Genomic DNA, 27,671 nt, shown 5'->3' on the forward strand with positions numbered 1-27,671 from the left:
AGGAACTATCTGAAAACCCTTTGGATCTAATGAGATGGGGTGGGCCATCTTAATCAGCCCTTCCTCTGCAAAGGCTATTGGCTCCAGCTAACCCCATCTAAGGAAGCAATCCATCCATGATAAGGTACTGATGAAAATCTCTTACAGAACCAGATCTGTTCTGTTCCAGTAGAAATTACAAAATTGGAAGAGGCCAGTAGTGAACAGGATTGCGTCTGTAAGGTATAAGGCTGAAGGTCTCAAATGTCCTTTCTCATAAACTGTCTGGGTCTTTTCCCTGGTGCCATCTTCTCTTCTGGCTAATGGCTTGGTAGTTCTCACTGGCACCATGTTTCTTTCAATGTGGCACCTCCCCTGGGATCCTTCTTCCAACTCTTGTGTGAGAAAAATATCTTGTAGCCTTTCTGATGAATAAAAAGGCAATAATGAAATAACTGCTATAGTGTTGCCTCCTGGTTACATAATACTGAAGTATGTGGCAGACATTTCAGCCCTTCCGTGGGAGACATAACAGAGATAAACAAAAATCAATCTTTTATTTTAAAAATGATAAGAACTGTAATTTCTTTTTAATGTTAGATATTAAAATGCCAACATTTTGAAAGAGGTAAATACAGAGGTGTTCAAATCATTGGACAGCAACAACTTTAAAAGGGAATTACAAGAATGGTACTACTATATTATAATTCCACCAGGCTCTGAGTTTTACTAAGCTCAGAGAATTTTCTAGGGGAAAAAAAATGATCTTAACACAACCTGCTATACACATAAAAGACTGAATTAGTGAACTTGGGCAAAGATATAAATAATATTCAACTTAAACATACACAGACAGAATAAATTAACAATTAGTGCAGTTTCAGCTTAAACATTTACTTTTTGCTTAGATATATTCACAATCCTAAAACAAAGTCCTCTGCTTTGTTTTCCTCTGGACCTTCTCCAGCCTCTGAGGATAATTCCAAGCTTTTATCAGAACTCTTGTAGCAGCTTTCACCATTTCCCTGTTTTTGAAAGAACAAGGCTTTTTCCTAGCAGGGAGAAGAAGGGGCAGGAACGTATGCTTTTTCTTTATGTGGCAGAAGTCATGCCTACCCTAGTATCGATTCTGCTTGAGATGGGAAGTCAGCTGTCATTCTTATGAATCCAGGCAATAGATCTATTTAGACTATTTAGTCTAACCCTTTGTTCAGTGTGGGAGTTCAAACGAAAGCATCCCCTGCTTTGACACCTCCAGAGAAAGGAAGTGTCCATTCCTCCTCCTCCTCCTCCTCCTCCTCCTCCTCCTCCTCCTCCTCCTCCTCCTCCTCCTCCTCCTCCTCCTCCTCCTCCTCCTCCTCATTGTTTCCACTACTGAAATGTTCTTTCTGTTAGGAAGTTTTTTTTCCTGTCACATTCAATCAGAAACTGCCTTCTCATACCTTAAATTCATAATGCCAGGTGATAGAGAACAGGTCTGGACTTCCTTTGCTTTGACATTCTTTTAGCTGTTAGAACAATGCTATTATATCCATTTCAGCCTTCTCATGCTTGGTTCCTTCTTTCACTCTCTCTTCGTAGGATTTACTTTCCAGACCCTGATTTATGGTCCGCCTCCCTTCCTCGCCTCGTTCAGCCCATAGCTGAGGGTGGAATCAGGCAACCTGTGCAATGAGCTGCTGCACTTAAACCTGCCCCTCACTTCTGCTGCCGGACTAGGACTGGGACACCTGGGTTCACACTGTCCTGCCACCAGAGTGGATATTACTGGATGACATTAGATTAGTCACTACGGAGTCCTTGGGGTTTTCTGAGCTTGGTTGTTTTCTTGCAGATGTTTCGTTACCCAGCTAGGTAACATCTGCAGTGCTAGAAGGGAGTGGGGTTTGTTCCTTGTTTATATCCAGTAGCTTGCCCTGTCAGTGTTGGCGGGGGTGTTGTTTTCTCCTTGGTAGTTCCTTGATTAAGCTGTTGTTTACTGCTTGATTGTCTGACTGAGCTGGTAGTTCCTTGATTAGGCACTATTTCTCAGCCTAACTACCTAACACAGTGGTTTCTAAAATGGGATAGGAAAAATGTATGTCACCTCAAGATCCACTGGGAAAACTGATACATAAATATAAAGACAACCATATAATAAAATCACTTGGCATCCCATTCAAAGTAAAGATAAAGATCTTAAAAATATATCTTCTTGGATGCTAATTCCTCAGAAATCAACAAATATTACATCCAAATATGGGATTAGATCACAAGGTTGCTAGTTACATAAAACAATTAAACAACTATCTGATCAATAAAGTACAACCTGGCATGTGCAGTTTTTTACATATACATATATGCGACATATATTACATATATACATACAGTATATTTCAGATTTCTTTTTTTAAAAAAATCTTAGAACAGTTTTGGATCCCCACTCACAAAATATCTAGATTATTAGCTTACTTCTTTATGTCTTTAAACACGATCATTTTATTTTAAGATATTGTAGTGTGAAGCTATGTAGCTCCTATTCATCAGCAGGGCAGAAATGTGGCATGATTAAGATCAGATTCAGAAGTAACTCATTGGAAAAAAGAAACAGCCCTTCCCCACACATATTGTCTGTTTTCAAACCCCATGAAGGAAATCTTGTGCAATAGTCCTTCAAGCTGTTTGAGCCCTTTTCTTTTCATAATTAATATACAGCTATATTCATCCAAGATATCTTACACTGTACAATCAAAACACAATTTCCCAGTATGCTGGTGAAATTTTATTTTAGGCCTCTCCATCCAGACACTGCTGCTATTTAACATAAAAAAGGAATTCTATTTTCCCTCTACTGACTTTATTCATGGAGAATGTGGCTGCAGGTGTTTGGAAGGCATTCCAATTTTACTTTTCCCCCTTGAAAGCTCTGCCTCCTTCACAAAGTCACTGCACTCACAGACCTCCGATGGCTTTGCTGAGCAGAACTTTCAGCATCGTGGGGGAGATGGCCAGGAAATGGCTCCACAGCTGTAAGTTGCCCGACCTCTTCCTGGACGCACCTTTTGGCCTCATCCTTGGCTTCCTCATTCGAAGTCAAATGCTCTCCGAGCATTTCTTTTTGCAGAGGGCAGAGGCCCTGAAGAACACTGTGCTCAGGAAGCCCAAGTGCTGCATTATCACAAAAGTTTCCACTGAATTGGCTGGGGGCATTACTGTGGATTGCTGTGCTTTGTTCTGTCAGCTTCCATTTCTGTATTTCCCAGTGCTGTTGTGCTTTTGGCAGCTTCTCCAGTTGTTGTGCTTTCAAGATGCAAGATATTTTGAAAGTTCCTTGCAGAGCCAATAGAAGATATCTAAGGAAAGCAAAGAAAAAGACTAGTTATTTCTCCAGGATGAGCTCTCACTCATTTTGTAGATGCCAGATGAAGTATAATGTGATTGACATTTTTAGTTAATCATTTATAGATTCCACTTTCTACAAAGAACTTTTCCAAAATACTACATATATTGATCCCAAAGGTGCTGGAGGTGATGATTAATTAATTAATTAATTAATTAATTAATTAACTTTATATGCTGCCCATCTCCCCCAGACTTTTGTTCATATGCCTATCAGCTGTGTGTCTGTAAAGTACAGACCAAAATAGAGAAAAGGAGCAAAAGATAGAATGGTGAAGCTCGTAATTTTAAGGAAGCTGGTGTCACAAAGGATGGAGAAGCTGAGACGGGGCATGCAAATGGATAGAACTGCAAGGATGGTTTCCTTTAGTCCCATCCACCTGCCAAGGTGGTTCGGTGGCTAAAAGATGCATAGGTAACCTGGCACCATCCAGACAAGTGAGGCATAACTCCCATCAGTTCAGACACAGCAAGGTAGCATGGAGCTATAGTTCAGAACTTATAGAGAATATCAGTTTGCCTGTTCTTAGGTTAGAGTTTTGTTGTGTGATTATGGACAGATTCAAATGGCCATTCAGCCATGTTAGGTGATAGTGGGCCAGCTCCTATCTTTCAGGAAAAAAAATTGATTTAGTAATTCATGTCTATGGATCACAGCCCATGGTAAGTGTACTCTCTGTAGCTGTCTGTGATATAAACAGAGATCATGGGCCAAACAGATTCCACAGATCTAGTTTATTAGAAAGTGAAGGCTAATTAGTATTTCAGTGTGTGTATGAAAACAACCATAGTTAGACAGAAAATGTCAGTGGTGAGCCTTCTTTCAATGACTGTGACAGGCAAGCTGCAGATTCTCCTTTGGAGCTAGTTTTTGATTGACTAGACCAGTGGGTAAAGCTAAATCCATTTTAATGTTGCTTGCTTCCTGCATTGCTGAAATCAGTGATGCAGGAAGAACTAGGCATGCAAAACTCCAAAGTGAACTGAGGTACTAACTGTTTAACTCTACAAAAAGTGAGGAGGAGAACAGCTCTATTGTCTCCTAAGAACTGGAGGTGACTCATGTCTTCCTGCCTCCGTTCCCACAAGAAGGCAAAATTTGGAGGGAGGAAAATCTCATCATGCCAAAACTTCTGCTATTCCTCCTGGGAAGGGTTCCTCCATGGTATGTAGTCTTTTTAAAAGCCTTAGAAGGGACTTCCAGGCGAGATCACTCTCTCATGTTTGCTTATATGCTGGTATATGCTTCATCTTTCAGTCAAATTCTCTATACAGTGGTACCTCGGGTCATGAACGCTTCTGTTCATGACCAATTCGGGTCACGAATAGCTCTATTTGCAAAATTTTGCTTCTGTTCGCGAACGCCGGATCGGGTGACGAACAGGATCCACGGCCATTTTCTCGCCCACGACATGTGGTCGTGGCTTCCTGTAGGGAGGGGGACTCTCCCTCCAAGCAATAACCGCCTCCCCACCCGCCTTCCTGTCCTCCACGCCAGAAGTCGCGTCGAGCAAGGTTAGCGTTCTCTCTCTTCGTACTGTATTTTGTTTCATATTTTTGCGGTTTAAAAAAAAAATACATATGGTTCAGAACGGATTAACATTGAACCTTATGGGAAAATTTGATTCGGGACGCGACCAAAATCAGGTCGCAACCAAATTCGGAGGGGTCAGAACAGATTAACCGTATTTACATTGAACCTTATGGGAAAATTTGATTCGGGTCGCGACCAGAATTGTGGAACGAATTAAATTCGTGAACCGAGGTACCACTGTACTACCATTCCTTGGGAAAATAACAGGTTACATAGATTAATGGTACCTTGGTCAGATCTTTATTTTTGGCTCCCATTCATTATTTGCATATTGATGTAAGGATGAGTAATGGTTTACTGTTATGCCAACTGAATGGCATGCTCTGTTTCTCTGTCATTGGCATGGAGTAGAAATCCAAACTTTCCCCTTATGTTGGAAATCCTAATCTGTGATTGATATTACCTATGGTTAATTGCTGGGGGAGCAATCTTTTTGCCAGGAGAGCCACATGCAACACTCAGTGATAGGTTAGAGGCTACACATATATGAAGGAGTACATATACAGGTGTGTACATGCACATTCACGCACATGCATATGAAACTTTTCCCTTTCCAGCAATCTTAGTGCAGTCAAGATTGCAAGGAACGGAATGTTAAATTGTCACTACTTCTACCAAGTCCTCCATCACTCTTCTGTCCTTTCTGCTCTTGGTGAGCCCATTCTCAGTTCTTGTTGTTGTGGCTACTAACTCAAGGGATCTGTGGCTTCTGAGGATTTTTTCCCCATTTCTTCCTGCAAGACAGTAAAGCAAATGCAATTGATTCTAGAGCCTTGGAAGTGCAGAAGGTTCCTCTTGGTTCTGGCAAGAAGAAGCTGCAGAAGAAGCAGTAATGGCAGCATAAACTCTACAGTGTTACTGGTAACAGCTGGAATGGTGACAAAAGCAGGGACTCATGGGAAATGTTGGTGCAAGTGCAGTGGCAGAATAGCAGAGAATCAGCAGCAATAGCAAGATCAGAAATTTGACAGTTTTGGTTGTCCCAAATGGCTTGGACAGCCATATGTGCCTGAGGCCCATTTACATCTGGTTTTTGAAATAAGCCAGCTTTATAAACTAAGTTTTGAAGTTGGCTTGTTTCAGCACCGTACATAGTAGTACCCACACTTTGTCTGGATTTGGATATCAGTGATGGTTAGCTATGAAAGGAAAAGGAAACTTCTGTTCTTATAGTTGTGCCAGGAGAGGAGAAGAAAAATTGAGTAAGTCTGAAGTTTATCCAGGCTTGCTTATGTTAATACTAAAAACTAACATTTATAAATACATCTGGATGCTTTCATTCAAGCTTCATTCTGATACTGCAGCTACTCCTGTTGGCACCTCATTCTGAATATCTGTTTTACAATATAGCAAAAGACATCTCATTTTACAGAAAACTCATAGGAACACAATGTTATGGAAACAAGCTTAAATGTTCTGCCCTCAAATCAATATGTGTTTTTTAGTAAGAGATTAAAGTGAGACATGTGAAGAATAAGACTTCCAGAGGGAATTCTCTTCATAACCCTTAGACCATGGGTGTTAAGGGGGGAAGCAGACAGTCTACCTTTGTGCTATTTCTGAGGACCATATGACAGTTGGAGAAGTCTAAGCTGTGACACTAGCTATATAACATGGAAACATGTTTATTCGTTGAAGTACTCAAGAGTTCCTTCTCAAAAAAGAAAAAAGGAAGACATTACACATCACAACAAAGCTTTTATGTTCTAGCAAGACATGTCAACTCAATTTCCTCAAACTGTACGGAGAAAGTTGGACTGCATTAAAGGATGTGGGCTGTCAAGGATTTTAAGCTTCCCTTCCATAGAATGACAGCTATAACAAGGAACTGGTTCTTGGCTGGCAGTTTTTGTGGGGAAAAGGGAAAAAAGCAGACTAGTAAGGGTAGGTCTGCTGGGATCTTTCTCTGGAAGTCAGACTTAAAGAGCACATCTGGGTCTCTTTATGTGGTGCTGGTTGCCTTCGTCACAACACCTGATTAAGACCTTGCTTAAATAAAACCATACTACGGAGATGAGCCTTTCTGTTTCCCAGGACAGCATTTAATCAAACTTCGTAATCCCTGGTCTGGTAATCTAGTTACTGAGTAGGACCTCATACCCTAACAGGTAGGAAAAAGGACGAATGGTCAAACCTTGGGAGAAGTGCTGTGACTGGTACAATAACGATTGTGAAATAAAAGTTTGGCTCTGAAAATGCCATCTCCATAATCCAGTAGGGATTTGTGGGATGGTTACAAAGGACACAGGTAGCGTTGTAGATGGAGGAGAAAATGAAGTACAGCAAAATGCTCCCAATTATTGTGATCCCATGGAACAGAGTCTGTGAACAGAAGAAAAGAGAAGGAATTAGAGAAACAAACCTTTTAGCTCTGATTCCTGTCTAGGAATGGGTTGTGCAGAAGCAGTCAGGAGAATATAAAGAACAAGTGCCATAGTAACGTTGTTGTTGTTGTTGTTGTTGTTGTTGTTGTTGTTGTTGTTGTTATTATTATTATTATTATTATTATTATTTTGACTTGTCCCTGTCCATCTCCCCACAATGGGGGACTCTGGGCGGCTTACAACAAACTAAAATCGGCAATACATAATTAAAAGATTATAAAACCAAAGGCAGTGCAATTTCTATGTGAACAAAGACATTTGAATGTAAAATTGCAGCAGTGATGAATCTGTATTGAGGAACATCAAAGTTTGGAATTAACTCTGATGGCTTTTGAGTCATGCCTTTCTGGGTCACGTTGTGGGTCTGGTGGGAAAGAGGAGCATCTTTTCTGCTGCATTTGAGAGATCATGCTTTTTAGCTGGCTATATGCAAATACTGGTTTCCAAGCCATGTTGTTCAGCAATGCAGTAACATTTTTGTGTGTGTGCGCCTTTGAGTCAGTGTTGACTGCCTGGACTGGTCCCTGCAGTTTTCTTGGCAAGGTTTCAGAAGTGGTTTGCCATTGCCTGCTTCCTAGGGCTGAGAGAGAGTGAGTGGCTCAAGGAGGTCACCCAGCTGGCTTCGTGCCTAAGATAGGACTACAACTCCCTGTCACCCGATTTCTAGCCTGGTGCCTTAACCAGTAAACCAAAGTGGCTTTTTCCCTATTCCATACGAAGGCTTATTTTCTACTGAATTCTGTTTTGTTAATTTATATAGTAAATATGTCCCACTGAAGTCTGATGATTAGCGCCCGCATTGCTCACAGCTTTCAAGAGGCTAACTGGCTTTGGCAGTTTGTAGCATTCTCTGCAGTCTTGTCTTTATAAATTTTATGAAGAGTTTTTACATAGATAAAAGGCAAATACAGAAATATATAAAGAAAAGAGAGAAAAAGATAAAAGGAAAAGTACAGAAAATGATACAATTAAAGGGAGAAAAAACGATAATTAAAGAAGCAACTTCCGCCCTTCTTTTCAGCAGTTAAAAACAAACTCATTATCCCTCCTCCCTCCTTAATGTTACAATAATCCCTTCAGCCCCTTGTTCAATCCTTTTTCAATTATCAGATCCAAAAATCCCCATTTCACTTTTTTCCATTTTCAGAAAAAATATTCTCTGCAGTCTTCTCTAACGGCAAAGAGCAATAACATTTTTAATTATGTAAAATTTTTCTGAAATACATAAATATTTCTGATAGAAATGAGGGAAATGATGCCTTTATGCAGAGAAATATTGGAAAGGTGTGAAGGTGTGTGTGTGTGTGTGTGTGTGTATATATATATATATATATCTCTAATCAAAAGCATGAACAGTTAATTAAAATAGTATAAATTAAACAACTATGTTTGCATAGTATTATTTAATTTGTGAATCTGTGTATTACACTATCTGCAAATGTTGGCATTTCAGTACTTTTTCATCGCTCAACAATTTTTTGAAATCCAAGTTGGGAGGGACCCAGACCCAGTCCCAGTCCCAGACACACAAATACAGTATCACAAAAGTGCACCAGTGTCACCTTAACAACCAGGTCATGGTTTTCAGTCCAGCAAGCAATGATAGTTAATGAAATGATATACATACCCACATCTGAATTTCTAAAGCTTGGTGAAAAAGAATAGTAAGAAGGGCAGCAGTGTTGACTATTGTTCCAAAAGAGAAAACATCAATATCAGAATCCTGATATGCCTGAAAAATTAGATAAAAGAATATTGACTAATCAAAATGCAAGTCACAATTGTTGAGTTTTATGAAAGTTTTATGAAGCAGCCTCCTCAAGTCTGATATGCTCCAAATATGGGCTGGAGAGCAACAGGCTGGGAAAAGCTGGTTTAGAGAAAGTTTAATATTTTAAGATTTGAACACTTACTAGATAAGGGATGAAGAAGCAAATGAGACTCTGGTAGAAGGCATCCAAGATAGCAAGACAAAACGTTAGAGGCTTATAAATCTGTAGCAAATAGAACACAGAAGGAACAGAGAATTTCAGAAAAGATGTACAGTTTCTTGATACTATATCACTTATAACTTGATGGCCATTGGGGGAGCCACCAATCAGTGGTAAATGACAGAATTTGCATCAGCTTCAATATCTGTCACTGCCCTCAAAAGAAAAACAGAGGAGATGTGGGATCCTTGAAATCCTGAAAAACCTTTACTTAAATTGTTACTGATAATTCTGTTTATTTTTGGTATCTTTATTCAAACAGAACAGGACTGGGAGGTTAACTGGAAGAAAAAGATATGGAGCTTGGGTTGTTGATGGACTTACCTGTGTCATAAGAGGCTCAAACAAGCCTCTGTTGATAAGAATATTCCCAGTGTATTTATCTATTGGTTAGATTGATGCCCTGCCTTTTCCACAGAGCTCAAGTGGCTTCCGTGGAGATCTCACTGCCTTTTATCACCTTAGCAGCCTCCCTGTAATGTAGGATGGGCTGAGAGAGTAAGATTGGTCCAAAGTTACCCAAGGAGTTTCCATGGCTAAGGGAGGACTTCAACCTGGGTCTCTCTGGTTCTCGTTTGGTCCTACTCTAACATCTTAACCATCACAACACATTACAGTTTTGGCTACTCTGATAGTTGTAACTTTTCCAGGATAGGGATTAGCCATAGCTGTCCCAGCATTGGAGTATTGTAATGTATTTTATGTGGAGATGGACTTTTGTAATATGTTTCTGCTCTTGAGAGTGGTTCAGAAACCACAATTAGACTAGAATGAGGAACTAGGTTACTAGGGACTTTATCAAGCACATTAACTCCAGTATTGTAGGTTCTGCATTATCTGCCATGTAGTTACCAAGCTACTTTCAAGATTTCATTTTGATTGACAGCACAGAGCCAGATTATATGAATAATCATCTTCCACAGATCTTTATCTGGTCCTCCCATTCTGTAAAGGATGTCCTGATGAACATACCATAGCTTGCTGATGTTCTTCATAAAGCATTGTGGCTTTTATAATGTGGGATAATCTTCTCTGTGAAATTAGATGGGTTCTCAGTTTGGAGGTTTTTTTGCCATCAGTTAAAAGACATGCATTTTCCCACTTGTCTCCTGGATTTTCCTATTTTACTCATGAACTACTCTAACAATTGTTGAACTAGCATTTTACCTTATTAACAGATTTTATTATACTTATTGTATCAGTTTGTATCTGAGACTATTTTATGCTTTGGAGATTTTTGATCCAATGAGAATCAATGTATTTAAAAAATATAATAAGTAGAGTTGCATTTCTTCTCTCAGTGTAAAATCAGACTTCACACAATAGCTTGGATTGATGAAGGATGGTATAAGAAAGTACTGAACATTTCCCTATGCCAAAATTGCCCTCTTTAAGTTATTCTTTTTTCTTTTCACCCATTACTGAGAAAGTTGTTCAAGAAAACTCTACAGGTGCTTTTTAACCAATGGAATAAAGTTGTTTGATGAGGGAGTGGTTGACCTGAAAATTGACCACATTCAACAAATCATGGCTTAATTCAGTATATGAACCCAACCAATGTCTACTTTAGAATAGATATTTCTCTTGCTATACTGAGAAACCTGTTATATTGTGGGATATTCTTGAAAAAGTAAGCGATACCTCTGAATTTTGTCCACTTTTGTATAGTACTGGAAGATTCAATAGGGTTTCTGCAGAAATGTCTTTATCCAGAACTCCAGAAATTAATGGTGGTACAGATGTGAAAAACAAGTTGAAAAATATCATTTGCCAGTAGTCTATCATGGAAGCCCCAGAGAAAGCACAGAAGAACTGGTACCAGAAGAGAAGGTTGACATAGGTCTGGTAAGAAAAGATGAAAAGGTAAATGCCTTGAATATCTGTAGAAACTTCCTCCAGCCTGTGCTATCCAAGGATATTTGATCAGTCCCATAATTCCTAGCCCCTGTACTGAGATGCATAGGCGTGATGAACTCCTAGAATCTCATCAAGAACTCATAACATTTTGATTTAAGGCAGTTCAGTCCAAATAAGTTAAATAAGCTATTTGATTTCAACTAGGTTTTTGATCAAGTTGAGAGACTGTTTAAAATTACACACAACCATGTATAACTGAACTCTCTTTCTTTCTTTCTTTCTTTCTTTCTTTCTTTCTTTCTTTCTTTCTTTCTTTCTTTCTTTCTTTCTTTAAGTGCTGGGTATGAGAAAGTTAAGCTAGCAATTGGGACAAGGAGAGAAGGGCATTTACCCCTTTCTCTACCTGTTATTTATCCATGCTAACATGCTTTTTGTTTGCTTTTCCTTTCTCAATGAACAAAGAAACAATTTCTAAATGTACCTGAGTTAACTTTTGGAACCCCATGATGAGATATGGTTAGGGAAAGAGCAGATGGGGAAAAGGATTAAGAACTGTTTTTTCTTTGTTACTTCCCTACTTCGAAATTACTTCTTTTAAGGCTATTTTTCATCTAGAAATAAAATTGGCTATCATTAAATTTAAACAAGCTAAGAGTAGTAATGGACTCACTGAAATTAACAAAACTAAAGTTAATTATGACTAAAATACAGTATGTCTACTTGTTTTTAGTAAGTTGACTTTAAGCATGAGTAAGACTAGATCCAGTCCATTATTAGGTCTTAGTGACAAGCATTTGCATGAAATATGCAGTTAGCCTTGGGTGTAAGTAAATGGATTATAGTCATCTACTTGAGATTCAAAGTCATAGCTTGCTTTCATGAATATAAATAGCTTTTGTATTTCTTGCAGCTATGTGATTGTCACTCAGAATCAAACATAAACTTTGTATGCTGTAAAGGCAACATATTCATAAAATGTCACTTCTATTTAATTTTTTGTATGAAAAAATGAAATAGAAAAATTAAGTAATTTGAAGAAAATCCCCCATATTGTTTTCTACTATTTTCTGTTTTCTGTAGCAAACAATGTTATGGACCTTGATTGTAAAAAGGCAGAAAGACAAACTGTAAGCAACAGTTGGTATAATGAAATGAACCAGAAATAGGAAAAGTAGAAAAAATTCATTTACCACTAACAAATTATGTGAGTTAAATATCTATAATTATAGCATTGTAGGTAAGGGAATCAAACACGCTTTGGTAATGGGAATCAAACATACTTTTTCCAGGATCAGGCCTAATATTAACCACCCCCCACAAGGTTATTAGTGACAAAATAAAAATAAATTGGCTTTTGACAATGGGATGGGGCATTTGGAAATGAAGTAATAGAGGGAAAAATTAATGAAGTTTATTAAGGTTATGCAACTTATACATTTCCCAAAAGAGATTTGATTTTCCCTCAGCCCTTATGAAACTGTAGTTGTGGATGCCAGTGTCCACAGTGGGGGTCAAAGAAGGCAAGATGGCAGTTGTAGCTATGCAATTGAAGCCCATCCCTTTGTATGTACATGCAATATTGATGCATCCAGAAAAGAACTGTGGCTTTGATCATGCTGCCGTGACCACCATCTTGCTTTCTTTGATGCCCTTCCCTTTGGGAGTGTTAATGGGTCTAGATCCCCAAAGGTGCATGCTAATTGCATGATGGAAATGTCTAACCTGAGAAGAGAGATACCCAAGTGAATTTCCTATAATGTGACTAAAGCTGACTGGTGTTGTCACCTATTGGTAGCACGGGTTTCCATCAAATTTAGGGGTTGGCAGCCTGTAGAATCTAAGCCGAGGCCAACTTCTATTCTCCATGATTGCAGTCAGCCGTTTTACGTGATGCAATAGAGCCAGGATTCCGATAAGGATTGTCAGGATAATATTTTAAATAGGAAATTAGACAATCAAAGTTATTTAATAGGAACTAAGTGAAAATAAATTTGTAGCCATTTATCAATCAATCCATTTAACTGATAGATTTTTCATCCTTGAATATTTCAAGAATGATTTTATGGAATGTTTCCTTATTATATTTTTGGACTTGTAAGCTGCTGGCATAGGGGTCCAGTAGCCTGTAAACAATAATTGTCCCCATTGTTACAAGAAGACAGCAGTAATGGATGGCATACAGGGTGAAATAAGTGGTTAAAACACCTACCACATTTTTATAGAAAAAGTATAGCACCATCTTTCCCAAGCGAGAATAGCACCAGTGTCCATGAACTAGAAGCAACTTCTTGAGGTGTTTAAACTGAGATACAGAAAAATCACTGGCCATGACAGCCTGAAATGGAGAACATATATAAAATGACATAATTTATGTTTTCAGTTTTACTTGATCCAACATAAATCAGAGACTGCAAGCAGAAGCCAAAATCACAAAAGCCAAGAGTGGGGATTAAATTAATTAATTTGAAGAAAATCCCCCATATTATTTCCTACTATTTTCTGTTTTCTATAGCAAACAATGTTATGGACCTTGATTGTAAAAAAACAGAAAAGCAATGGCAGCTTTTCTGAAGCTATTGCCCTTCAGGTGTGTTGAATTATCACTTCTGGAATTCCCAGAGAAGCATCACCAAAGCTAACTGGGAATTCTGAAGATACAGCTAACATAATTGGAAGATAAGTTATGAATGAGTGTGCTACAGTTTCATTGTGAAACTGCAATTCTCTCCATTTGTAAGCCCAGTGTGACCATTTAATCAGTAAAAAAGTGATCTTATGACCAGTTAGACCTGGACTAAGCAACTTTGGATAGCTGGAGGCTTCACATCACTCTAAAATAATGATGGAAAGAGGGTGGGAGTGTATCACACATGTGGATGGGACTAGAACACTCCCCTTTTCATTAAATTTTGGGTGAGTGTCTGGGATTCTTTGTTTTTTAAGCCATCTTGTCTATTTTAAGGCTTACACTACTGTCTGTGCATGTTTCTCTTCCGCAAATGGCATCTAGTCAGAGAGGAAGAGAGAGCTACAAAAAACACTTGGAAAACCACTTGCAGCTCTGAGGTCACAGACTGCCCATCCCAAACGAAAATAATAAGAACAGCTTTGGATGAAACAACCCAAAGCACTGGATACTTCTTGAGGAAAACATACTTGGGTACTGCTTGTTATTCCACACCTAGTATAGTCCTGTGCAGAGGATATGGACTTAGTGGTGGGGGCTGGATTTATATCCCAGCCTATCTATGGTTTTACGTACTGGATTATGGTGTAGTTGTGATTCAGCCACAGTTCATAAGGTTTAGGTGTCAGCCAACAAGATAAGTTGTCATCCTATTCTTATTAGGAGTGCTTCCAGTGATGCTTCTATTGTACAATTAACTCCCTTCCAGCATTTAACTAGGAAGGATGGGTGGGAGGGGTGGGGGAGAGTTTCCAGATGATGCTTCTTACTGTTAATCAACCTTCCTTATTTTTTTCTACAGCTGCACAATGTCTTTGTTCAGAAACATTATAGCTCTGGATATTTGTATGGGGGCAGTTCATATGCCTAAATGAATAATCAAGGTAAGCATACAAATGTTTTGATTCATTATAAATGCAAATAATTTAATTCTGATTTCCCAAGGGTATTGCTTGCCTTGTTATGACAGATAGCAGATGATACTTATGCTCATATTTTATATGGAATATAGTCTCCTAAAATTCTGAATATGTATCTTAGCAATTGTTGCCAAAGGCAAAAGGGTATTCTTCAATTATTATGCATACCTGCATACCTTCTTGTCCAGAAATGCCAATTCCAACATCAGCTGCCTGAAGCATACCTACATCATTTGCACCATCACCTAGGAAAGAGAGAAACATATATTTCTCTCAGAATGAGAAATATGCTGAACAAATGATATTTAAGGCAATGGAAATATTTGTTCAGCATATTTCTCAGTCTGAAATATATGGTTTATGTCAGAGGCCAGTTTTGTATAATTAGGTATTGGATGAAAAGATACCTCATTTTGTTTGTCCTGAATCTTACCATTGCCTGAACATAAGTTTGAGTAGTATGAGAAAGAGAAGTAAACTTCTTCCCATCCACTTTTTTCCAAGTCATGCCTGACTTTATTATAGGTAGTCCTTGCTTAACAACCATTCGTTTAATGACAGTTCAAAGTTACAATGGCCTCAGAAAAAGTGCTTTACGACCTGTACTCACACTTGCGATTGTCACAAACCATCACCCCTGTGGTCACATGATCTCAATTTGCGACCTTTTTTACGATGGTCATTAAGCAAATCATGTGGTTATTAAGTGAATCACGTGGTCTTTAAGCAAATTCTGGAAAAAAACGTCCATTGGGGAAGCTGGATTCACTTAACAACCACATGGTTTGCTTAATGTCCACAATGATTTGCTTAAGGACCATCGTAAAAATGGTCATAATATTGGGTCTGGTCATGTGGTGACTCACTTAACAACTGCCCTGCCTAATGACCAATTTTCTGGTCCCTATTGTGGTTCTTAAGTGAGACCTACCTGTATAAATCAATGCTAGTGAAAACAACAATTTCATTTTCAACTCTTTTATAACTTTTCTCAACAACTTTGCCTTTTTCTCAGCAGAAACACATCATGTTTCATGATATGGCATGTTTCATAGACATATCAAACGCAATACTAAAACCCCATTCTTACACATGAACTTAGCCTAAAGGCTGAGAAACGATAAATCCAATTCCAGATTTGTCACATTACTTCAGACTTCATAAAAGTGAATGTGAAGTTGGGATGTTTTCCATTCTACAATTGTTAATTTTGAGTCACATTGTCCATTTTAATGTCTATTCGCCCAGTTTGGAGGATCCCTTTGGAGCTCTACACAATCCATAAATAATTTGGACGTTAAACCAAATATGGTACAGTAAGACAGTTTTGCTCCATTCCTCTACTATAATAAATGTATCTAGTTTTCACATTTCAAGCTAAGTAGCAGAAGTTAATGAATGAATAGCTCATTTTTGTATGTCCCCATTCCCCACCTCAGATCGTACTGCTGAAATTTTACAGGAAAATAGTGGGTTTGAGAAGAAGGATTTTTTAAAAAATTAACCCTACCCATTCCAGTGATATCACTGAAATATCTCTTACAGCCCACTGAAAGTAGATGAGAGAGAGAGAGAGAGAGAGAGAGAGAGAGAGGAGCCAGTTTGGCATAGTGGTTAAGGCATGAAGCTAGAAACTGGGAGCCTGTGAGTTCTAGACCTACCTGGGTAACCTCCTTGGGCCAATCACTCTCTCTCAGCCCTAGGATGTGTGTATGGGTTCCTGGGAAGAATGTGCAAAGGACACTGGGAGTGTATGCCAAGAATATACAATCCCAGCAGGGTCATCAAAGGCAGGAAGGTCATCCCAGCTGCCTAGCTAAAGCAACCAGACACCTATGCTAGGCAGCAGCAATGTAGGAAGATTGATCACTTTTGTGACAATGGCAAAGGCAAAGGCAAAATTTAATGATGTGTGGGAGAAGGCCATGGTAAACTAATCCAGTATTTTACCAAGAAAACCACATAGAAAATAAAATGATGGACTAGATTGGGGACAAAGTGTTCTGGATAAAATGTATCTATGTAGTCGCTAAGAACTGACACCGACTTGATGGCACATGATGCTCACCTACTGCAAGGGTCAACATTTTCAACTGATTCCGTACAAGTTTGACCACCATGCTTTTCTGTAAGGGAGTACATCGGCAGCACAAAACTGAGTGGCTATATTTTGTTAGTTGAAGAAACTTTTGCTCAAGTTGCCCTTGGAAAATAGTACTGAGAGCTCTCCCATCAACTACCAGTCCAATAATTGGATTTGGAAGTCCTGTGGTTGACAAAGAAAATGGCAGCTTAAAGCCAAAAATACTCCACATTTTTCTGGGAATTACTTGACCCTTCTGCACTTCTTCCAACATGATATCCAGCAGTGATTCACAAGTTTCCTTTGAAAAAAAACAACAGTTGAATAAGTTGTAAAGTTACATGGCACTACAAACAAGAAAACAAGAATTCTTCTGTTACAAAACAGTGTATGCTAAGCTTTTAAGTACTTACAATCTTTCATTCTGTTGGACTACCACAGACATTGATGAACATAAATGTTGACTTAGAGAAGTCCTTCAACAAGTTACTTGATTAAACATTTAGCATTAATGGTAACAGTTCAAAGTTGGAAAATGTGATGTATTACCTAAGCAGTAAGGTAATTCTAAACATATTCATAATGTATAGCCAATTTGTACTTTGTTAATTCTTAGCTTCTATATTTGTGTTTTAAGTCTTGATTTACTAACTGATTCTTCATGTTAACATTTCTTAATCTAGCAATTTCTAGAATTTTGGACTGCAATTTACATCACTCATATATATGACCATGCTGGGTTACTGATTTGCAATGATGGGCTGGGATGATTGGAATTATAAATAAAGATATTTGGAGGGCACCAGGTTGGGAAACTATGCTATACAATATTTGCTATCATTAGTGAATATTCAGGAGAAATTGCAATGGGTTCACTGCGGATGCATTCAGATAAATACTACTGCATATACAGTACATGACTAATTGTACTATTTTATTGCATACTGCAAATGAATCATATAGCCTTTTAGCATTACATTACTGGCAACTGAAATATTATCTGGCAAGTAGGTTTACCACCTGTTTGTTATTTCAGAGAAGAATTACTTATTTAGTATTAAAGTTTAGTATTTGTAAATAAGAAATATTTTTTTAAATAAGGAACAGATGGTAAGCTTATGACTAAGCATCAAGCAAAACCTCAACAGTGTGTGGAGACCAGTTTTTTTGCAAACTGGCTAAGGTACATGATGATATTAAAATCAATTTCTTAAAGTTTCCTGATCTCCCTTGGTTCTGAAGGTGGGGATTCCGTGCTGCTTCCAAAGGCATGCACAGGATCCAATGGTACCTAAGCAGGCATTGGCTCATGCAGTGAGAATTCTTCTCACTTCTCTCCACCACTTCCCACACCACCAAAATTTACTCTAAAGCTGGAGCAGATTTTGAGGACATATGGGAGGGGAGCTGCCTGGGGACAGCAAATAGTTCTTTCACCCATGGGAATACACCATTGGATTCTGTCCTTTTTTCTTCTTTTTCACAATTCCGTCCTGTACTGAAAGAGTTCTGCACGACAAATTATTTACCCATCATGGAATATTCTCCATGCTGGCCACTAAGACCTACCTTACTTTCTGTATTAATGGTAAAGACAGTGTCTCTTTGGTCTAGAAGTTTGCAAGAATAGGCAATGTTGATAGCTGTTTCCTGCTTATCTCCAGTTAGTACCCATGTCTGGATCCCAGCTTCTTTGAAGGCAGCAATGGTATCAGGCACTCCTTCTTGCAACCGGTCTTCAATTCCTGTTGCTCCTTATGAAAAGGAAATAATCAGCATTATGCCTTAATAGGAATGGGCTTCTGTCACAAATATTTCAAAGACAACAAAGTAAAACCAGTCCAGTCTGTGGATTTAATGATAATTCTCAATTTTTTAATTCACCACATAGGCTTTAGTGGAATAATAATAATAATAATAATTTATTAAATTTATATGCTGCCCGACTCCCAGGGACTCTGGGCAGTTTACAATTGTTAAAACATTTAAAAACAAAGAATGAGACAAAAAAAACAGAAAAAAGCACAAGACAAAAGAACAATGGCAAAGGAAACAAATCCAGAAGGAAACAGAAAGGAAGAAAGGAGCATCGCTCATCCTGAGCAAAGAGCCAGGTCTTTAGGGCTCTTCGAAATACCAGTAGGGTGGGAACTGTTCAAATTTTGGGGTGAACCTCATTCCAGAGGGCAGGTGCTGCTACAGAGATGGTATGCTTCTGGGGTCCAGATAGATGGCATTGTTTAATCGATGGAACCTGGAGTACGCCAACCCTGCCAGATCGAACTGACCGGGCGGATACTATGGGAGACAGGTAGTCCCTCAAGTAATCAGGCTGTATGCCATTAATTAGGAATAATTAGGAAACAATTGCTATGTGACAAAACAACCCATACCCCAAATTAAACATCTAATATGTCACATTTCACAACAGTGCAATGGCTGTACAAAACAGTCACGATCAAGAGATTCTTCTTCAGGCACTTCGGCATATCAAGTCATTCCTTTTTATTCTTGCAACTGGCTTATACAAAAGGGTTTGCGTGCCAAGAGTCTGTTCTGTATGCAGCATGGGGTTGGGATGCATTCATTATACGCATAACTTGCACCACTGCTGGAGCAATGAGGCATAGGATTGCACAAGAACATTTGTTTTATCTTTTCATTATCATCTGCATGATGAGCTGTGTCCTTAAAGAGGTCAAAACTCACACAAGAATGATAGACAAACTAATGGAAAGCTGACCTATTTAATTGAAAGCCATTTTCTAAACAGGTTATCTTATTGTTTCAACACAAAAATTAGAAAATTACATTATATCCCCCGGCTCGAGATGTTCCACAATTAAAATAAGTTAGCTAAATGAACACTGAAAATAATTACTGAAAGAGTAATAGCATCTTTCCTACTGAGATCAATATAATATTACTGGAAATTTTAAGTATTATATATTGAATGCAAATTATTGTGTAAAACCTGGATAGCTAAGCTGTGCGCAGACAGTTGAGGTTTATAGGATTTCTGGATTGGTACAAAGAGGCCTTCATAGGATACGAGCTGGACTGCACTCCCAAGCAAGCAAAATTGTCTACATAGGAGCCCAGAAGACATGGCATATAAGACATAGATGCTGTAGTCTACCCCTGAATGATACCATTTCATGCTTCAGATTTTTGAGGTGCAACTGGCAGATTGATTGGCTACCCTTGACTCAGAACCAGGTAACAATTGCTTTAAACCTGTAGAACGATACTAATTTACATTCTCATAGAGAGGATGATAGACCTCTTCCTTCCACTGATTGCAAAGCTTATTTCATGTGTGGCCCAACTATATGAGTAATTCTTATATTAGTAGATGGGATACGTTAATTGAAGGAAAATTCCTTCTGAATTGTAATAACATTTTGGGATTATACATCTGCAAATGCATAACATGGATGTGTGCACGTATACGCATATGCTGCAATAAGACTAGAAAGTCTGGAGAGAAACTATACCTTAGGCTCCCCACTTTGGATCTAAGATAAATTAATTTACAATAATTTCTATGGAACTGTGGAGCCCTTTTAAATGTTTGGTTCCCAAGAGGTAAATAATAGCGTTTGAAGTAGAATAATTGTTTTAAATAACTAGGTTTCCACACTGTCAGATTAAAAAGTGGAGATATCATGGCTTATTTGAAGGTGTATGTGTGTGTGTATGTATTTATGTATATATTTATTTATTTCTTGGCAAGGTTTCTTGTGTGTGTGTGTGTGTGTGTGTGTGTGTATGTGTGTATACAGCAGTACATACCCCCCCCCCGGGAAAATGAGATTGGAGGCTAAGATCAAGGCAACTTGGAGAGAGGTCAGTCAGCTGATGGAACTACAGAAGGGTGTGGAGATTAAGGATAAGACTCAGCTACTGAAAAAATACGTAGGCCTGACTCCATCTGAAGCCCTAGAGACTGCTAAACAAAGGCTCACAGCACTGGCTACCAGGCTAAGGAGATACACTAGAGAAGCAGAGGCCAGGAAGATAAATGCCCTGTTCTCCAAAGAACCATCCAAGGTGTACTCCCAACTGCAGTGCAGCCACAGAGTAACAGCAGAACTACCAGCAGCAGAAACTGAACAGTACTGGAATAACATATGGGAGAAAGAGAAGACGAATAACACCAGTGCAAAGTCGCTGCAGGACCTGAAAGCAGACCACAGCAATCTCCCAGAACAGGAACCAGTCACCATCACAGTAGCAGACATCCAACAGTGGGTCAAGAACGTGAAAAGCTGGACAGCACCTGGCCTAGATATGATCCACACCTACTGGCTAAAGAAACTAACAGTAGTGCATGAACGCCTAGCAGCACAGATGAACCAACCGCTAGCAGCAGGCTTCCACCCAGACTGGCTAACACAAGGAAGGACAGTGCTGATCATGAAAGCCCTCACAAAGGAACAGCACCATCCAACTACTGGCCAATAACCTGCCTCCCCACAACATGGAAAGTTCTATCAGGCATCATAGTTGCCAAGCTACAAGACCATATGGGCCAGTACATGAGCACAGCTCAGAAAGGCATTGGGAACAACACCAGAGGCTCAAAACACCAGTTACTCATAGATACAGCAGTCGCCCGAGACTCAAGGTCTAGGCAGACCAGTCTGAGCACAGCCTGGATTGACCACAGGAAAGCCTAAGACTCAATGCCGCACACATGGATCTGTGAATGCCTGGCACTATACAAAGACAACAGGACACTAAGGACCTTCCTCAAGAACTCAGTGGGACTGTGGAAGACAACACTGGAAGTCAACTCAAGACAGCTTGTACAAGTGGCCATCAAGTGTGGCATATACCAAGGTGATGCACTGTCCCCACTGCTGTTCTGCATAGGCTTAAACCCCCTCGGCCAGATAATCACAAGGACTGGATACTGGTACAAGTTCAAGAGTGGAACTACTATCAGCCACCTCCTCTACATGGATAACATCAAGCTGTATGCTAAGAATGAACAAGATATCGACTCACTGATCCCTCTGACACGGATCTACAGTGAGGATGTTGGGATGTCATTCGGACTGGAGAAGTGTAGCAGGATGATAGTAAAGAGAGGGACGGTAGTTAAGACTGATGGAGTGGAACTACCAGTGGGCCACATAGCAGACATAGAGACCAGCTATAAATACCTTGGTATCCTATAGTCACATGGGAACCATGATGAGGAGGCAAGGAAGACAGCAACATCCAAGTACCACCAAAGGATAAGACAGGTCCTGAAGAGCCAGCTCAATGGGAAGAACAAGATCCATGCCATCAACATGTATGCCCTGCTGGTCATCAGATACCCTGCCGGTATAGTGAGCTGGCCAAAGGAGGACATGGACACTGCTGATGTGGAGACCCGGAAGCTCCTCAAAATGTATGGAGGTTTCCACCCCAACTCCAACACCCAGAGATTGTACACCAGCCGCAAAGAGGGTGGGTGGGGTCTGATGAGTGTCAAAGCCACTGTCCTGGACGAAAACTGGAGCATCCAGGAGTACATCAGGAAGATAGCACCCAAAGATGAGCTGCTGAGAGAATGCCTGAGGCAGCAGCAGACATGGGAGTAAGTTCAAGTGGCGGAAGTACCATGGCAGGACAAGCCCCTGCATGGGATGTACCATCGACAAATAGCTGAGGTGGCTGACATTGGGAAATCCTATCAGTGGCTGGAAAGGGCTGGACTAAAAGACAGCACTGAGGCACTGATCAGAGCAGCACAAGAACAGACACTAAGCACCAGATCCATAGAAGCGGAGGTCTACCACACTAGACAGGACCCAAGGTGCAGATTGTGCAAAGAGGCCTCAGAGACAGTCCAACACATAGTGGCAAGGTGTAAGATGCAGGCAGGAACAGCATATACTGAACGGCACAACCAAGTACCTGGCATTGTGTACAGGAACATCTGCACAGTGTATGGGCTAGAACCCCCCAAGTCCAGATGGAAGATTCCACAGAAGATCGTGGAGAATAACAGGGCTAAGATCCTGTGGGACTTCCAAATCCAGACAGACAGGCAGACTGGCCAATCAACCAGACATCGTGGTAGTAGACAAAGACCAGAAGACAGCGGTAGTGATAGATGTAGCAGTGCCAAGAGACAGCAATATCAGGAAGAAGGAGCATGAGAAGCTGGAGAAGTACGAGGGCTTGAAGGAGGAAATAGAGAGGATGTGGAAAGTAAAGGCCAAAGTGGTCCCAATAGTGGTAGGATCATTTGGCGCTGTGACTCCTAAACTGAGAGAGTGGCTCCAACAGATCCCAGGAATAACATCAGAGGTCTCTGTCCAGAGGAGTGCAGTGCTAGGAACAGCTAAGATACTGCGCAGAACCCTCAAACTCCCAGGCTTGAGTTTGGTAGAGGACCCGAGATTGAGGGAGACACATACCACCCATAGGGGTGAGAGGGGAATTTATATATATATAAGACTGTGAGTTTTAGTCCTGTCTTAGGCACAAAGCCAGCTGGGTGACCTTGGGCCAGTCACTCTTTCTCAGCCCTAGGAAGTAGGCAAGGGCAAACCACTTCTGAAATCTTGTCAAGAAAACTGCAGGGACCTGTCCAGGCGGTCACCAGGAGATAGATAGTTAGATAGATAGATAGATAGATAGATAGATAGATAGATAGATAGATAGATAGATAGATAGATGTGTGTGTGTGTGTGTGTGTGTGTGATATCACAAACCTATGGCAAACTTGCAGTTATGCATATTTGTACAATATACATAACTGTGTCTGTTACATGTCACTATGTAGTTTGTAAATGTATCATAGACAGCAATGGTAATAATCTTTTCTTTACAAATGACACAAGTGAGATTTGTTTTAAATAATGAACTATTTCCAAGTAATTTTAGGACCAGATACAGGTTATTCATTACTGTAGTAAACAAGAATATCAGGTTAACTAGTCTAGAATGAATAATGCTTCAAGATACCTAATAAAGTGAGTTTACTTTCCAGATGTTGTGCTGCTTCCATTAATAGTTCATCTCTGTTGTCAATAGCTGTTTCTGCCTCATGACGAAAGTTGAGCCATTTTTGAAACTCATCTTCACTTAAAACCTGCCACGGTATAAATTCAACATGTTAGTGAAAATATTGAATCCCTGCCCTTAGGCTCACAGGGGTCAACATCTCTAACCTGATTCAGTCATTAGAACATTTGCTGTATCAACTGCAATGCCAATACAGTATCACTAACCATGATAGGCTATGAATGTAAAGATAGTGTTACTTCAGAATTACAAGTAGAGTCAGGTAGCAGTTAATGCACAAAGTTAGTAGCATTACAAATACACAGCCTGGTCCAATAGATTTCATGAAGTATTATGTCCTAAAAACTCAGTGATGTTGATTTTCAAGCAAATATGGTTATGCTTTATTATAGTAAGAATTCTAGGAAGACAGTGAAATTCTAGTGAACATACCTTTCAAATAAAGCATTTTTGTCAGGGAAACAGTGTGACTTAAGAGACAAGCTACAGGTGGTGAAGGCCAGTATCTAAGCTGACAGCCAAGAATTTGAAGTGTTATTCTGTCTTCAGAGCCATCTATATGAAATGACGTCTGAGGATTCTCAGGGGATAAAGCAAAGGGTGAGATCCTGTGTTTTGAATCATGATCAGAGCCAGCCTAAGAACGTGCTGCCTAAAATGAAGGTTCAGATGCCCTTGGGAAGTCCATGAACACAAGACTAGAAATGGAATGATTTCAGCACTGATTCATTGCACCTGAGGGTCCCCCAGTCATGAATGGCATGCACGTTAGGTGATATGGTATAGAGCAGGGTTTCTCAACCTTGGCAACTTTAAGACGTGTGGACTTCAACTCCCAGAATTCCCCAGCCATCTGGCTGGGGAATTCTGGGAGTTGAAGTCCACACTGGGGAATTCTGGGAGTTGAAGTCCACATGTCTTAAAGTTGCCAAGGTTGAGAAACCCTGGTATAGAGTGTTCCCCAAAACTCCCATAATCTGTCATCTGGGGTTTCACCCTGTTTAATAACAAAGTCAGTCCTAAGCTAGAGCAGCTCTGCCCTTTGGCATTTATATTCCATAGCAACGATACTGTATCAGCTGAGCAAGGAAAGCATACTTTCTATGCCTGGAATAATAATAAAAAAAGCTTCAAGTCTTAATTACATCAATGCAAACCAGGTGTTTTGGATGTAGCAGGTTCTTATTGACAGAATTTGTTATCACTCTGGTGGGTGATCTGCACCAAGAACCAGGCCATGGAAATGTCTTCTTTGTTTTGCTGGAATGCTATCTTGTTTTAATATTATTGATATTGATACTATATTGCTTAATAATATTAATCACTAAGATGTCCTTCCAGAGTATCTTTCTGGGATAGGATGGGACTTGGAGACACTGGTGTAGGGTGATACAGGTCCTTCTAGGAGATGTGTTTTCAGAAAGTGATAATGGTGTTCACTCTATTTAAAATGCAGCTAACATTTTTGGGAGGCCTGTTCACATTTTTGACATCTGATGCTGCCAAACCCTGATGACATGTAATTCTGTACCTCTTTTCCACCTAAATCCAAGGAGGCTATTCAATACCCACTACTGTCAATGTAAAGCAAATGGAAGCTTCATCCAAATAAGACAAGAGTTGCTTCTGGTCTACAGACAGATTGGGGATCCAGGATTCCATCCATGTTGGAAGGAACTATGTTTCCTTGTGCTCACAATTTGGTCATGAGTGCATTTGCACAGCTATAGCTAGTGTGCCAACTGCACCTATTCCTGGAGATGTTAGATGAAGATACATGTCTTCATTATATCATATAGGGGCAGCTATAAACACAATCTCTATGAACTAACCTTTGAAAATGGTTCAGAAACTTTGATTGGCATAAAATGCTGCAGGCAGGCAATTGACCTTCAGTTATAGTGGGCACATCTCCCTTATTGCCACAGCGTTATTGATTTCCAAGCTGTTTCTGGCTGCAGTTCAAAGTGCTAGTTATCCCCTATAAAGCTTTCCACAATGTGGGACCAGGCTATTTGAAAGAAAAAAAATCTCCCATATGACCTTATTCAGGATTTAAGATCCTTGAGAGAGGGTCTTTTTTCTGTTCTGCCATTATCAGAGGCAATCTGGCAGGAATGCAAGAAACACCTGTTCCAAAAATTCTGGAGCACCCTACTATGGGCGGCCAGCTTTCTTCCATCTTTAGCATCCTTCCCCTGTTAGACTAAAACAGTTTTATTAATATAGATGTTTGATTTCCCAGCTGCCTATTTTTCCTTCTGGAAATGTGTTTTAAGTTCCCTTGCATTCCATACTTGTTAGCCATCTTGTGCATACAGTAAGAAGGCAAGCTCTTAATCTAATAAATAAAACAATAGCTTTGGAATTAAAGGCAACCCACTTCTGCAGATAACTGCTGCAAGTCTTAAGGGTCATGATGACTGTCTTTCTGCTGTTTCTTTCTCCTGTCCGGTAAGTGTTCCAAAATGAAAGCATTTTTTCAATATTTCAAGCTAATATTAATTGTTACTGAGAACAGTAACTTCCAAACACATTTCCCTTTTCCCAGATCATTGGCCAAATATTGTAATCCACATATTATTTTCTCTGGAGCAGTTGAGAAATGTCTATGCAGGCTTTGATGCATCTTCTAAAATAAAGCAGGAAAAGCTGTAGGTTGTAATTTACGCTATGATTAATCAACCTAGCTGGAATACCAAATGTTACAAAGAATAACAGAGGAGCTCTATTTGATTGAAAATGTTTTTGATATCCCAAAGTTAGTAACAATGAGGATAGCATCAGGAAGAACAGATGTCAAAAGGCTGGATTAGAGTATTACTCTTCTTCAGTTTCATTTCAAGATGATTCAGATGAGGGAAGTAAAAGGAATAGGAAATTAATCTAGATAACAAAGTATTTTCCCATCAGGGAACTGGCTCAAAGCATCAATACAAGCCATTTACAGAAGTGGCTGTTATTGTTATTGCTATTATTACCATTTTTTAAAAAAGAATTACCTTCTTTGCTATGCATAGAGTTCTCAGACCATCACGTGCATACAGATCTAAATGTTTTTGTGTTTGTGTTCTTACTCTTCTTATCCTTTTTTCCATGGCCGTACTAGCTGTGAAACACAAAGAAAATCTGCTGATTCTAGCTACAGATTTATCTAATGCTTCAGTGGCCTTCTGCTGCACAAGACCAAGACATTTTTCTGAGGCACACTACTTGTGGGCATTTCCCCCTCTTTCCTGTCAAGACTTAAACATTTCCCACATGTGATGCCCAACTCTCTCTGCTTTGCCCATGCACAGAAGGAACTTGCTCTTTAATAATTACATCTAACTTGGGCAACTGATGGCTTTTAAGATGCTGCTGAACTTATAGCATTTTCCAGCCTTGGGCATCTAAGCTAGGGCTGCTCAGAGTAGTAGTCTCAAAGCTCTGCAGGCCATGGGGTCCCCTTCCCCTGCCCTAGAATGTGATTACTATTATTAACAGCTTACTGTTAATTACCAGTTTGTATCTCTTCCCCTATTACAGAATCACAATGCATGTTTCTCACTATTTTAATATAGTGCTCATAAAAATAAATTAAAGTAGGCTTTCTCCAAATCTTAATTAGTCTGTTCAATATTTTAAGTCCTTTCTAATTATATAAACCAACACCCCTGCTCTGATTTGCACTGCAAAGGTTTCTAGGACTATTGTTTCTGCTGCAAACTGAAGTCTGTAAATCTCAGGGATATTATTCAACAAATTACTGAAAACTGCCCAGAGTCACT

General features: G+C 39.5%; 1 protein-coding gene across 1 annotated transcript in view; it reads right to left on the minus strand.

Moving 5' to 3' along the window:
- Window positions 1-1,341: 1,341 nt before the first annotated feature.
- The window catches only part of ATP10B (ATPase phospholipid transporting 10B (putative)), a 145,123-nt gene continuing 118,793 nt past the window's right edge, over window positions 1,342-27,671 (minus strand). Inside the window, exons 13-23 of the mRNA XM_088133605.1 lie at window positions 26,904-27,010; window positions 23,842-23,968; window positions 18,442-18,626; window positions 16,858-17,173; window positions 14,958-15,034; window positions 13,393-13,518; window positions 10,968-11,168; window positions 9,249-9,329; window positions 8,963-9,067; window positions 7,086-7,273; window positions 1,342-3,311 (exon numbers count right to left, since the gene is read on the minus strand). Of these exons, the coding sequence (XP_087989731.1) occupies window positions 2,894-3,311; window positions 7,086-7,273; window positions 8,963-9,067; window positions 9,249-9,329; window positions 10,968-11,168; window positions 13,393-13,518; window positions 14,958-15,034; window positions 16,858-17,173; window positions 18,442-18,626; window positions 23,842-23,968; window positions 26,904-27,010 (1,931 nt within the window). The 3' untranslated portion in view covers window positions 1,342-2,893. The remainder of the gene's footprint in view (window positions 3,312-7,085; window positions 7,274-8,962; window positions 9,068-9,248; window positions 9,330-10,967; window positions 11,169-13,392; window positions 13,519-14,957; window positions 15,035-16,857; window positions 17,174-18,441; window positions 18,627-23,841; window positions 23,969-26,903; window positions 27,011-27,671) is intronic.

Source organism: Python bivittatus, unplaced genomic scaffold (assembly GCF_059951505.1).
Source record: "Python bivittatus isolate LINGU-HERP-01145 unplaced genomic scaffold, Pbiv_v1 ctg000080_np1212, whole genome shotgun sequence".
NCBI classification, from domain to species: domain Eukaryota; kingdom Metazoa; phylum Chordata; class Lepidosauria; order Squamata; family Pythonidae; genus Python; species Python bivittatus.